The 15,136-nt window shown below is 42.5% G+C and overlaps 1 protein-coding gene across 1 annotated transcript; it reads left to right on the top strand.

Moving 5' to 3' along the window:
- On the top strand, positions 6 to 11,516 carry LOC109834573. Its single transcript, XM_020402609.1, has 4 exons — positions 6 to 146; positions 4,611 to 4,664; positions 4,747 to 4,896; positions 11,154 to 11,516. Exons 1-4 carry the CDS (start codon positions 6 to 8, stop codon positions 11,514 to 11,516), a joined length of 708 nt encoding a protein of 235 aa, XP_020258198.1.

Genomic DNA, 15,136 nt, shown 5'->3' with positions numbered 1-15,136 from the left:
TCGCCATGGCGGCACTCGTCGTCGGCTTGCAGAGCAATGAATTGGCCGACTCTCTCGCTAAGAAACCAGTCGCTAATTATGAACAATTGATAGCCAAAGCCCATGGATACAAGGACATGGATGACGCACGGGCTTACAAAGCCTCAGTAAGTAACGTGGGGGCTCCCGTTGTCACGACTTCAGTAACGCCAGCAACCATGGTCGTTCCATCAAACCCTCCAACAGCGCCAGCAGTAATTCTGTCACCTGAACTGACCAAAAGTCCTCCAAGGCTAGGATGACACAAGAATCCTCCAAGGGCCAACTCTCATCCTAATCACTCAGACAGGAGGAATCAACAGAGAAATCGGACAACAAAGGAATCTCTAACCATCTTAGACACCTCGTTTACCAATGCCTTGTCTATGGTCTAGAGGGAAGGATATCTCAAAGATCCTACACCCAAGATGTCATCAAATCCTAGAAATAGTGACACTAAGCAATTTTGTCATTACCAACGGGATCACGGACACCTTACCAATGATTGTCGGATCCTCAAGAGGGATATAGAGGATTTGATTGAGAGAGTATATTTAAGAAATCTCACTTTCTGGAGAGATCGTAGGGATATTGTCCCAAATAGAAATGATAGGAGATCCCGCTCGCGGTCACCTCGACCTTGACCTCAAATAGACGAACGACCCTAAGAGACTACTCACAAAGGAGTCATCAATGTAATAAGTAGTGGTCCTACAGTTGGGGGGTCATCCAACAATGAGCGGAAGAGATATGCTAGAAGAATGCTACAAGTCGACCATGATCCTAAGAAGACGAGAACAGAAGAGCTCATATCTTTTACTGACGATGACCTACAGGGTGTTGAGACGCCCCATGATGATCCTCTTGTTATGGCTACAGGATGCTTCGCTCGATGCTCGTGTCGAGTCTGCTTCCCTTGGACCGTTCGAATGAGGTTGCTGGAGAGCTTCAGTTCGCAGTAGAAGCTCAACTTGAGAGAGTTCGGGTCTGTTTAGTTCGCCGGCGATCGGAGCTCGGAACTAAGCAGTGGTGCTGCAATGCAAAAAGGTTGTGCAGAGAGCTTGGTCTCAACTCTTTTTCCTAAGTTTTGCGACCTCCTCTCCGGTGTGCCGGAAGAGGCTTTTAAATGGGAGAAGGACAACTTGACTCCTCCTTGAATTGTGGGATGTGACCACATCTTCTTCAGAGACGTCTAGCTGTTCCTCGAAACCATGAACGGTCATTCCAGGGATTGTGCTTTATGTCCTGTCACCTACGATGGGAAGGCCCATTCTTGTATGTGAGGCAACAAACGACTACTATCCGAGTGGATTTGACCAGCATTAATGAACCGCATTTATGAGTCCGCAGATCGATGAGGCGTCTGTCCGATCACCAGTACTGTGCGTGACCGCCCGGCGTGCTTTGAGCACGACGCTTTCTCCTTTCCGGTCAGGAGAGGCGGTGAAGTAGGTATACAGTACTCGAGTGGGTCTAGCCAGCTTGCCGAGTGCCGGCGGATCGTGCCGGCGGACCCAGCTCCAGACTCAGACAGCCGAGGTGAGTCGCATTTATGAATGCTCAGGTTGACTCGACACCTGTCCAGCTCCTTCGCGCTGTGCGCACTGTGGGCGGCCGTTTTGACGGCCCTGGGGTACTGTGCTCTCTCTCCCTTTGGGTCGAGAGAGGTGGGAAGGCCCACCTCAGCGCGTGGGGTAGTGGATAACCAGCTGTACTGACGGTTTTGGGGCTTGCTGGCGGATTCGACTCCGAACTCGGGCAGGCGAGTTGAGCGAAGAGCAAATTTCCGCCATCCTGATCGCTCCTGACTCATGCTGGCGAGTCGACCGTTAGGCGAACCTGGATTTGAGCCCAGTCGACGTCTACGCGGTTTAGGTTCGTGTCAGAGAACTGGGCGTGCGAACTCTTCTCGTAGACAAATTCCCTGTAGACCCATAGAGGTATTTTTTACCGTCTACAAGACCCCCTTCAAAGTTTTCGGACCTAAACTGGCTTGCGTGTGGTCTGGAACACTTTGAATGAAGAAACTGTTAGCGAGGCAAGTGCCTGCGATTTCTCTTAGGATTTTTAGCAAACCCTCAGCTATCAACGGGTTTGATGTGCCTTTACCGATTACCGTTTGAATCGGGCTAGCCATACTATTCTCCTCAGTATGATGAGTTGTCGAACAGTTTCTCTTAGGCTTAATGCTAGGATTTCTGCTCTAACCCTTAGCCATCTGGGGCGTGGGTTTCAACCGTTTAAGCAAGGTCATTCTTTTGGCTTTGTTCGTAATTTTACCTTTGAGGGCGAATGCATCGTCAAGGCGAAATTAATTTTTGAGAGCCAATTCTCGCGCGACTCGTGGGGTTATGCCCAGTATTTGCAGGCGAAACCCTTCCTTTTGTAGGCGGAACCGGATCTGACGAGAGATGAGCCACGCGTCTGCTGACAGAGCCTCGTGCTTCCCAGCTAAGACATTGGATCGTGGCGATCGTGACTTGACAGCACGATCCTCGTGCGTTTCGCCCTGCGACGTATCGTGGCCGTGGTTCTCGGACTCAACCGTCGGATTCAAAATCGTGGCCACGTTTCTTGTTCGTTAGGGTTTTCGCCTTTCGAGGGCAGTCGTGGTCACGTGGGCAACCCCGCCCTTCTAAATCAGCCGTTTTCCTCCATTGGGATTTACCGTGCTTTCAAATCTCGAAAGGGAACATCCAAGGAAAGAATTCCCGCTTCCTCTTACAATGGCTCCGAAACCTAAGAGGTGCAAAGTGAGGGGTGCAGGTCCCGGACGTTACTCCGACCGTCTCTCTGCCGGCATGCCTGCTGGTGCTCTGGAGTCGTGCCCAGGTACGTTGATGGATTCGTTGGGCGATCCCTTGCAGGCCTTAGGCGTCGGATTTAGGGAGATGAGTGTTGCTTATTTCCCCGATTTGGGGCAAAGTTTGCCCTATTTTGCCTTTAGAGGATGAGTACTGTCCCCGCGGGCGAATTCTCCAGTGGGGAGGAGACGAACCCCTTTTTCGTAAGGCGAGTTCGGCCCTTCCCATTAGAGGGGAGTGTAGTCCGTAGGGACAGACCTCGTTCGAAGTGGGTTCCCCCTTTCGATAGGCGATTTCGCCTTCCTATGTTCGATGGGCGATTTCACCTCTACAGCGGATTTTGTCTCAATTGACTTTCTATTTCTTGTTGCAGCGACCTTCCCTGATGAGGCTTTCCCGGAGGGTGTGGCCGTTGGCCACGTCGGGGCTAAGAGCTACACGGCCCCTTCTCGTTTTCCCTCGTTGGCTCCAGTACCCTTGTTCACTGCTGATAAGCTGCATGGTCTGGTACAGAGGGTCACGGATGGTCATCACTTGACCCTGCGCGAGCTGACGACCAATGCGGCGCTGACAGATGAGGCCAGGGCAGAGCTGCCGAAACCTCAATTTCTGTTCGGCGACTCCATGACCGACCCTTCTGCCCTGTTGCTCAAAGAGAGCCGGTGGTTCCGCACGGTAGAGGGGACCCATTATTACCTCCCCAGCATGCCGAGAGGGTTTTCGATTGTTGAGCTGCGGTCCCTCGCGATTCCTCGGACGATGAACTGGGATTTGACCCCCACTCAGGACGGGGTCACTTGTGGCGTCTTTACGGGTTCTACGGCTGGGTATGGAGTGGAGAGCTCATGTAAGCGCGTGACGGGTCTGCGCCCTGGCTTAGTGTCTGCTGAACCGCCCGTGGGGGAATCGACAGCGGGCGGGTCGGATCATTCCGTCCTGCGCTTAGCGCGGGTTCGCCGACTTTCTCCCCTTTTTTTGGTTTCTTTCTTCCGGGACTTGTTCTTGTTGCGTATTCGTTCGATTTGTTGACTTGTATGCTTCGTCGCGAGACCGATCGTCGAACACGCGTTGGTTAACATACGCGTGCTGATCGATGCGCGCGGGCTGATTGACGTGCGTGCGTTGACCGGCGCGCACGAGGTGGTTGACGTGCGCGCGTTGACCGACGCGCACGAAATGATTTGACGTGCGCGCGTTGACCGGCGCGCACGAGATGATTTGACGTGTGCGCATTGACCGGCGCGCACGAGATGATTTGACGTGCACGCATTGACCGGCGCGCACGAGTTGGTTGACGTGCACGCGTTTGATCGGCGTGCACAAGTTGGTTTGACGTGCACGTGTTTGACTGACGCGCACGCGTTGATTGACGTGCGCGGGTTGACCGGCGCACACGAGCTGATTGACGTGCGCGCGTTGACTGGCGCGCACGAGTTGATTGACGTGCACGCGTTTGACCGACGCGCACGAGTTGGTTTGACGAATCTTCTTGACTCGCCCATTCATTGCTTCGAGTTTCGTGTGGGCTCTCGTAGACAATTTTAGACGCCTACAGTTAGCAGGAAAAAAATCGCCTGCTAATATGCACCAAGAAGAGATCGCGAAAACTCAACATAACCGAGTTTTATTTATTTTCTCATTATCTATTTAATGTTAGCATTAGCATCTTCCATGTAATGGATATATGTTTTAATTAACAATGATTTTGAAACTGAAACAAACAAAAGTTGGGTAAATATCAAATTGTCATGACAATTTTTTCTTTCTTCTAATTTGTGAGAATTTCAGGTATTTCCAGAAATATATGGCGACAATGATACACATCTAATGGCGTATTGGACGGTATATAGTTCGATTTATCCACCATAAAAGTACAATGCAATATTTAGTTTAAATGGTTTCTAATGTGTTATTTTTTTAATAGACTGATGGATTTCAAACTACGGGATGCTACAATCTTCTCTGCAAAGGATTTGTACCTTATAAATCATCAGAATACGTCTTAGGGAAAAAAATTAGACCCCTATCCACATATAATGGAGATCAATATGTCATTACATTAAAAATATTCAAGGTAATGTCTTCCATTTTTTCTCGTTCTGTGGGCTTTACTAAGTACATAAAATCACATATTGGAACTACGCAGAATGTGTTACTGCATATAATATTTATTTCTATATTATACTATGGAGCACCTTTATGCTGTCAAATTTTAATGTGGTAATGACTTAGTATTCTTCCTTTCTACTTTATGAAGACTGATGAAGATGGATCCCTGTCTTGCATCTACTATGGAACACCTGTATACTATGGAACACCTCTTATGTTTTGGATGCGTATCTTGCATTTAGATTCTTCATTGTGTCACTGTTTCATTACGAAAATTTGAAACCTATTCGTGATTTTGAAAATATTCTTTAAAATTAAATAACCTTCTATGGAGTAACACATTCTGCATATGTGCCCTTAGATGGTCAAATTTATAATCTTCACACAGTTATTTGCTTCCATTTGCCGGCATGCGTCCCCAGTACCACATCAGCATATTATAAGTTGATAAAGTTCTCAATTTTATGAGTTTTAAATTGTAGTGCACAGTATGAGATTTTATTTAAATTTTGTAAAGTACATTTTAGCATCTATTATGATAAATAAAATGCACTTGTATTTGACACATGACATTAAACTAGTAATGCGTACAAGGGGTAAACATTTGGGTGTTTGTTGGTGGTAACCAATTTCAACAGCGAAGTTCACAAATTTATCTGTTAAAATATAACTGAACTTTCAAATGCTACATTTTCTGTCAGTCTGCCGGTGACAAATATCTACCACAATCTTTGTTGGGGATTCGAAACAATCAAATCGAATCAGTGTCCTTCCGGATCTTGTGTTGAGAGTAGGAAAATAGGAAAATCACCACAAATAAAAGATAAATACCTACAGGAAAATAAACAAGAAAGAACATACCAGATTTAACGAGGTTCGGCAACGTGCCTACGTCCTCGGGAGCCACACCACACAATTCTTTGATTAATTGAAGAAGATTACAATGCTCACAATTGACCTCTCTCTCTCTAAGATTTCTGATCTCAAAGAGTCCTCAAAACCCTCTTTTTCGTGTTCTTTTCCTCTCCTAAACCCTAGAGGGACGTGTTTCTATTTATATCAAAACACAATCCAAAACAGATTAGGATTATGAAAACGAGTCTGCCACACCCGGGTGTGGTGCGCACCACACCTTTGGCTTGTCTTCAGAATACAAAGACAGATTCTGCCACACCAGGGTGTGGCACGCGTCACACCTGTCGTCTGTCTTCAAAATACAAGGCACATTCTGTCACACCAGGGTGTGACGCGCACCACACCTGTGGCCTGTCTTGAATTTTCATGCGTTTGTTGATTTTGATACTAGGTTTGGGTCTCCACTCTCAAGACCAACAATCTCCCACTTGGAGACCAAACCACCATCAATGAGCTCTCCCGAACTTCACCTTCTTCGCAAGCATCTTCTCCTACTTGGAAAATTCCATTCATCAACCATCATCAACCCGACGATCTCAACGATCATCCTTGTGTGGCTCCGCGTTCATCTCCTACGCATGAAGGCCAACTGAAGTTGTGCACAACTCCAGTTTGTCAATGATTATTGCTTTCGTCAACATATCCGTAGGATTTTGACTCCCCAAAATATTCTCTAAATATAACTTCCTGTCCTCGATCAGCGAGCATATGAAATGGTATCGTACATTGATGTGTTTCATTCTGGTATGATAAACTGGATTATTGGCAAAGTGTATAGCGTTCTGGCTATCACAACAAAGAACTCCCCTCCCTTGCTTCAAATCAAACTCTTCCAAACTTCCAGCCAACCAAATTATCTCCTTGCTTGCTTCAGTCACCGTGGCATACTCAACCTCGGTTGTAGATAAAGTTATAATCTTCTGTAGACGTGAGACCCAGCTCACTGATGTCGATGCCAAAGTATAAACATACCCCGTGGTGCTCCGCCTTGTATCATGACCACTGGTGAAGTCCGCATCCACGTATCCCTGCAGCACTAACTTCTTCCTCCTGAAACATAGTGGCTTATTCGTTGTCCCTTTCAGGTACCGTAATATCCACTTCACGGCCTCTTAATGTTGATTCCCTGGATTGCTTGCAAACTTTCTCACAACTCCCACTGCATGGGCAATGTTCGGTCTTGTGCAAACCATCACGTACATGAGACTCCCAATGACCGAAGAATATAGCACCCTGCTCATATGCTCTCTCTATACATCTGTCTTAGGCGATTGCTCATCAGATAACTTGAACTGGCTTCCAAGGAGTGTGCTAACAACCTTAGCATTCTGCATACTGAACCTATGAAGTACCTTCTTGATATATTCAGCTTGGTTCAACCTCAATGTCCCTTCAACTTCATCCCTACTGATTCACATCTTTAGAATCTGCTTCGTTGCACCCAGATTCTTCATTGCAAACTCATTTGCTAGCTGCTTCTTCAAACTATTTATCTTATCTAAACACGGTCCTGCTACTAACATGTCATCAACATATAATAACAATATAGTAAAGCTGGACTCGAACCTCTTGAAATAGCAGCAATGATCTGAATTACATCTTCCATAACAATTGCTCTGCATGAAGTTATCAAACTTCTTATACCACTGTCTCGGAGCTTATTTCAAACCATATAAGCTCTTCTTGAGCTTGCACACCATCTCTTCCTTTCCTTCTTCAATGAAGCCAACAATCTGCTTCATGTAGATTTTTTCATCCAAGTCACCATGAAGAAAGATAGTCTTCATATCTAACTACTCAAGAAAGATATCTTCTGCAGCTATCAAACTCAACACCACTCTGATAGTTGTCAGCTTTACAGCAGGGAAAAATATCTCCATGTAGTCCGCTCCTTCTCACTACTGGAACCCCTTTACAACTAATCTGACATTGTACTCTTGCTTCCATCACTCTCTTGCATGACTTGGTAGACCTATTTATTATGCAAGGCTTTCTTCTGTGCAGGTAGCTGGGCTAACTCTCATGTCTCATTAGTGAGTAAAGAATCCTTCTCCTCCTGCATCGCATGCTCCCACTATTGAGATTCACTTACTTGCATAGCCTCCTCATAGCATTCCGGTTTACCGCTATCTGTCAATAATAAATAATCAAGAATAAAAGTTATCTAGGATTTGGTTTGGGTACCCTAGATGACCTCCTAAGCTCTATGTCTTGGGTTGTTGCTTTTGCACTCGGAGCCACCTCCGTTCTTCGATCAGAACAAATATCATCACCCCTATCTGGAAGTTCCTCTAAATCCATATACTTGGATCCACCTGCATCCGAAGTGCTACTCCCACTGCTTTGGCTATCCTTGGTATTTTTTTTGTTCTTGTACATCACCTCCTCATTGAATATGACGTTTTGGCTCCTGATGATCTTCCTGTTCTTCTCATCCCAAAGACGATATCCAAACTCATTAATACCGTACCCAATGAATGTATACTTTTGTGACTTAGCTTCTAGCTTGTCCCTAACATGGTCACTTATGTGAATATAAGCCACGCAGTCAAATACTTACAAGTGTGAGAGATTGACCTTCTTACCACTCCAAACCTTCTCCTGTGGAATCCTAAAATCCAATGGAACTGATGACCCATGATTAATAAGGTAAGCCTCCGTATGCACCACATCCGTTCAAAATATTTTAGGTAGACCTGCATGTAATCGCATGCTCCTGGCACACTCCATCAAGGTTCTATTCATCCTCTCTGTAATGTCATTCTACTATGGTATTTCTGGAGTAGTCCTCTCTAAACGAATACCATTCATAGCACAAAACCTCTTAAACTCCTCTAGCTCGTATTCTCCACCATTGTCTGATCTCAGACACTTCACCTTCAGATCTGTCTCGTTCTCCATCATGACCTTCCACTTCTTGAAGACTCCGAACACCTCTGACTTGTGCTTCATGAAGTAAATCCATACATTCCTCGAGTGGTCGTCGATAAAGGTGACATAGTATCTCGAACCATGAAAAGAAGACACACTGGCTAGACCCCATATATCTATATGAATCAACTCTAGCTTCTGAGCCTTAGGTGGCCTTTCACCCTTCTGGAAACTAACCCTCTTCTGCTTTCCAAAGATGCAGCCTTCACAAACCCCTACTTCCACGGAATCGATCCTGGTTAGCTTTCCTTGTGAATATAGAATTTTCATTCCCTTCTCGCTCATATGTCCCAGCCTGCTGTGACACAGATTTGTACTCTCTTTGTCAGCTGTAATTGTGAGGGTGTCACTCGTATGTGAGGTGAGGTAGAGTGTTCCTGTTTTGTTGCCTCGGGCAACAACCATCGTGTCATTGGAGATCCTCCATGAATCCCCGGTGAATGTTAAAACGTAGCCTTCTGCTCCAAGTTATCCTACCAAAATAAGATTTTTCTTTAACTTTGGTACATGTCTCATGTTCTTTATGTTCCACTTAGAGCTCTTCATCTGAATCTGCACGCCGCCCTTTGCAACAATATTACAGGGTTCATTACCCACCAAATATACCTTTTCAAAGTCCCCCACTACATAATTATGAAGATGCTTCTTATTAGCAGTGGCGTGGAAAGAGGCTCCTGAGTCAATGACCCAAAAAATTGAATCGCTGTCCATAGCAAGGATCAAAACATCCTGCACGATATGAGCTTCCCGCACACCCGCATCCTTCTTTGGACTTTTACAGACTGAAGACATATGGCCCTCCTGGCCGCAGCTCCAACACTTCCCTTTGATAGGCCTAACCTTCGAGCTTGACCTCTTCTTCGACTTCGATTGATTCTTATTCTGGTTCCATTTCTTCTAGCTTCTGCCTCTCTACTCGAAACTTAGTGCTGAACCTGAACCTTCTGATTCAGACGATTTTCTTCTAACCTTCTCGGATAGAATCATGCTAACAACCTCACTCAGGTTCAACTTTTTTCCCCACCAAATTGTTGATTGTCATCACACAACCTGCCCAACTATCCGACAACTGAGATAGAGTCAATAGGGTTTTCACTTTGTCATCAAATATGATGTTCACAGAGATAAGTTGATCAACAATCATGTTGAACTCACTAAGGTGCATCATGAAGGATCGTCCTTCTGCCAACTTGAGGTTGAAAAGAGTTTTGATGAGATGCACATTGTTTGCTGCAGACGGTTGCTTGTACATCTTCGCGAGCGCTTCCATAAGCCCCACCCTAGTCTTATCCTTCAATATGTTGTGTGCGACTGTCTCGACGAGCGACAACCAGATTTTTCCTAGAGCCTTCCTATCCAGTATCTCCTAATCATCATCTGACTTCTCTTTCTTTTGTCCCTTATCCTTGCTCATCAACGGGCGATACAAGTTCTTCTGGTACAGATAGTTCTCCATCTGCGACTTCCAGTATGTAAAGTCTGAACCGTCAAACTTCTCGATCTTAGATTTTATTTCCCCTGCCATGGCTCTCTCTCACAAATTTGCTGAACGAAGCTCTGATATCAGTTGTTGGGGATTCAAAACAATCAAATCGAATCTGTGCCCTTCTGGATCTTGTGTTTAGAGTAGGAAAGTAGAAAAATCACCACAAATAAAAGATAAAAACTTACAGGAAAGTAAACAAGAAAGAATACACCAGATTTAACGAGGTTCGACAATGTGCCTACGTCCTCGGAAGCCACACCACATAATTCTTTGACTAATTGAAGAAGATTACAATGCTCGCAATTGGCCTCTTTCTCTCTCTAAGATTTCTGATCTCAAAGAGCCCTCAAAACCCTCTTTTTTCGTGTTCTTTTCCTCTCCTAAACCTTAGAGGGACGTGTTTCTATTTATATCAAAACACAATCCAAAACAGATTAGGATTCTGAAAACGAGTTTGCCACACCCGGGTGTGGTGCACACCACACCTGTGGCATGTCTTCAGAATACAAAGGAAGATTCCGCCACACCAGGGTGTGGCGCGCGCCACACCTGTCGCCTGTCTTCAAAATACAAGGCACATTCTGTCACAACAGGGTGTGACGCGCACCATACCTGTGGCCTGTCTTGAATTTTCATGTGTTTGTTGATTTTGATTCTAGGTTTGGGTCTCCACTCTCAAGACCAACAATCTTGTGGACCGGACTGCAATATCCTTCAGAACTAATATTTCAATAAATCAAAATCCATTTGGCATGTATCTACCATGCATTACTTAATACCCAGCCTCAACATTATCTTTAAGAAAATTCAGGCACGATACCTGTTTATAATTCTCACGACTAGAACCTGCTATCTTATGATTTGTTTTCGTTTTTGCTTGATCCATGAAGGATAATACAACTGGGGACTGGGTGCTGCACGCTGGCCCCCAGGGAGACAAACGTGTAGGTCATTGGCCAAAATCTCTTTTTACTACTTTAGCGGAGGCTGCTACTCATGTCCAATTTGGCGGCTTCGTCTCTTATCATCCCGGCGACAGGACTCCTCCGATGGGAAGTGGCCATCCTCCTGTTGACGGCTGGGGCAAAGGAGCTTATCTTAAAGATCTATTCGTAATTTCTCCAACAGGCGAATTTATCGTTCCATCAACAGAAGTACTCAAAAATAATCCATATTGTTATTATGTGGATGCAAACTATATGTCACATCATCCAGTTTATATTGGTGGTGCTGGTGGTTGTACTTTTACTTGAAGCATGAACTCATCAAGCTGTCAGTAACCATGTGATTGTTTCTGAACCGTTGCTTGTGTTGTCCTTTTGATTTGTTGAGATTTATATTTCCAATGGTTGGTAAATTGAGCTTCTTGGAGCGTTCAGTCACCCGGTTACTTGGTTTGTATAACGATGACATTGGCTTGCAGGATGGTGGAATGACGCAATACTATTTTTAAATTTTTTTTTTATCATAGATACCAATTGTCTGTTAGATACAGCCGGTTTTGACATTAGCTTGGCTACTTAAGAAGGCAAATTTAAAAATGGATGCATATATATGTTTCGTAAGAGACTAATATGGAAAAACCCCAAAAGGGTGTTATTTGTTTTGGATTGTAGATTTAGACTCGAATAATTGTTCATATATCAACCATTCTTAGATTGGAATTTGAATTCGGATTATGGTTAGAGCTCACGACTCTTGGATTGGAATTTGAGTTTTGCGTGGAATTCTTTAATTTTGGTTTGGATTTTTAAAATTTTCCTTTGGATTCATAAACTAAGGGTCGGATTCTCTTACAAAATTTTAGATTCGTGGATTACTTTGAATTAAGAGTTTTAAAATAAATTATTATGTTAAATGATAATTATTTACAAAAATGAATATTAATTTGGAAAATTACCCTCATTTCAATTAATGAATATGAACAACAAAACTAAATACATACCGTAGTCCATTTAAACAGTGTAGATAATATCACATAACAGAAGATAACTAGTACAAGCACGTAGATAAAAAAACACTAGCTTTCAAGTACATAAATTAAATAAGAAGTATTCGATCATACAAAAAAGTAATTTGTATATTTAAATATGTAAATATTAAATATATTAGAAAATTTTATATCAAACATTTGACCTCACACATTCAAATGATTTAGTGTTAAATATTATTATTATTAATTTTTAAATATTGCATATATTCCATATTTATGTACTTAATATATTTCTTTTCTAACATTTAAATAAAAAGTAAATGAATGTAATATAATATTAAATATTTAAAATATTCATACACTTAGGAATTGTTAAATAATGGACATATCTAATTTAATATGAATATTAATTATTAAATATTAAATATATTAAGTCATTAAATAGTATTAAATATGTTCCATTTTAAATAAATTAAATTAAAAATAATTTGATTATAAATATTTTAAACTTAAGTACATTCAGTGTAATATATAAATACTTTAGGAATACATAATATCTTAAAATTATATATATTTAATTTAAAATATAGTAAATATCAAATAATTAAACAGAAGAGGAGAGAGAAATTCGCAGAGTGAGTCACAATCCACCAATTTTAACTTGGACTTTCTGTAAACAATTTCTCATTAAAAACTATGGAGTTAGTATGGATTGTGGATTTTAAATTTCTAGTCCCAATAACAATCTTACACAACCAACAACACCTTAAATCAAATCTAAATCCTAGTCCTAAACCAATAACATATTAAATTCGAATTCAAATCCTAGTCCTAAACTAATAACAATTTAAATTTAAATTTGAATCCAATTCTTAAACCAATAACTCCTTAAATTTAAATCTAAATTCTAGCTAGAAACAAATATCACTCTAAATTAAAATTCAAGAAAAAATCCGAGTCTGAATCAACAATCTTAATCAATAACCCTTAACTATGATTAGGCCTGAAATTATAGGGTTTATTAGTCTCTCACATCTTGCATAATACATACTGATCATCACATTTTATTGCACTTTATATCATCATTATCTATATTTTTTGAATAAATATATCTGATAATAATTTTTTTTCCATAATTTATAGGTACTATAGGATTATTGAAAAAGAGCTCAAAAAAAGTTTATTTTGAGTCCAAAAGATCTCCAATGAAGCCCGTAATGCCTAAATTCAAAGCTCACGATTAAGTTTAGAAGTAAAATATCAATACTCATCACTTTCTTAGTTAGTAATTATTAATAACTTGGTCTGCAATTGAACAATTTCCCCTCCTCAACTAGATGTGCTCTATATCACGATCTTGCATGTCATAAGAATCTATTTTTATTTTATCCTTGATGATAAGTGACTAGTTCAAGCTTGGGATACCAATTGTAAAAAGCCAATGCTTCTTTCATATGGACCCGAAATAGAAACCCAAGAATTTTATAGATATCTGGTAGTACCACCTTGGGGAAATTTGCTTTAAGTGTGGAGACTGTAGGATACCGAAAAATAGGAAAGTCAGTTCTAGACTTTCATAGTGATGAGTGGGATGAGGGTCACAAGGATGGATTCAGTTGAGGAGTTCGGCGATTCTGCTTTGTTCATAGGAAACAATGAGTCCATGTCCATCTCTAGCTGATATTTTACTGGTGGCCAAGAATTATATATATATAGTTGCATCGAAAAAATCCAGGCCAAACTAATTAATTGACCCGACCCGATTTCACGCCGAATAAACTCTCAAAATCATGTGGGTGTGGCCCCCACGTGAGACTCCTCCGTTCACAATTCTCCACCTCTGCGAAGTTTTCTCAAAACTGAGCCGACACCAAAGCATCCAAATGTCGGTATATACTTACCAAATCGGCTGTATCATAAATAACTACCTATGTATCCTCTTGGCCAAGGAATCAAGCCACCCGCAGTTCATCCAAATGGCCGCCAACGGCCTCAACAATCACGAATGTGCAACAAGTTTTGACAATGATTAAACTTATTGCTCAAAACCACCTTAGTGAGCATATCCGCCGGATTATCCTTTGTGTGGACTTTCACAATCTTCACATCTCCATCTTCAAGAATATCCCGAACAAAGTGATAACGAACATCAATATGCTTCATCCTCGTATGAAAAACCTGATTCTTCGCCAAATAGATAGCACTCATGCTATCATAATAAATGGTGATGGACCGCTACGATATACCAAGTTCCTCCAAAAGTCCTCGAAGCCAAATAGCCTCCTTCACAGCCTCCGTAACTGCCATATACTCTGCCTCCATCATAGACAAAGCCACCGTAGACTATAAGGTGCATCTCCAACACACTGGAGCACGGGTCAAAGTGAACATATACCCCGTCGTGGACCGACGCTTATCCAAATTCCCAGCATAATCCGAATCAACATAACCAATGTATAGCTGCCCACCTGTAGTGTCCCGCTCATAAAGTAAACCAACATTGAGCGTACCTCGAATGTACCTCAAAATCCATCTCACGGTGTCCCAATGACCCACTCCTGGATCGTGTATGTATCTCGATACCATGCTCACCGCCTGTGACAAATCTGGTCTCGTACATACCATCACATATATCAAGCTTCCAACCGCACTCGCATATGGAGTCTTCAACATTAACTCTCAATCTTCAACTGTCTTCAGAGAAAGACCAGCTGAAAGCTTCAAATGGGCTCCCAAAGGTACACCAACTGGCTTTGTATTCATGCTAACATGGAATCGTTGTAGAACCTTCTTCAAATAAGCCACATGTGTCAAACAACTTTTGCCCTTCTTCTTGTCTCTGCCGATCTCCATCCCTAGAATGCGCTTTGCCTAGCCCAAGTTCTTCATCTCAAACTCATTTGAAAGCTGAACTTTTAACTCATCTATAGCTGACCTGGA

The sequence above is a fragment of the Asparagus officinalis genome, chromosome 3 (genome assembly GCF_001876935.1).
Source record: "Asparagus officinalis chromosome 3, Aspof.V1, whole genome shotgun sequence".
NCBI lineage: Eukaryota > Viridiplantae > Streptophyta > Magnoliopsida > Asparagales > Asparagaceae > Asparagus > Asparagus officinalis.
This window is presented reverse-complemented; position numbering and strand designations above follow the sequence as displayed.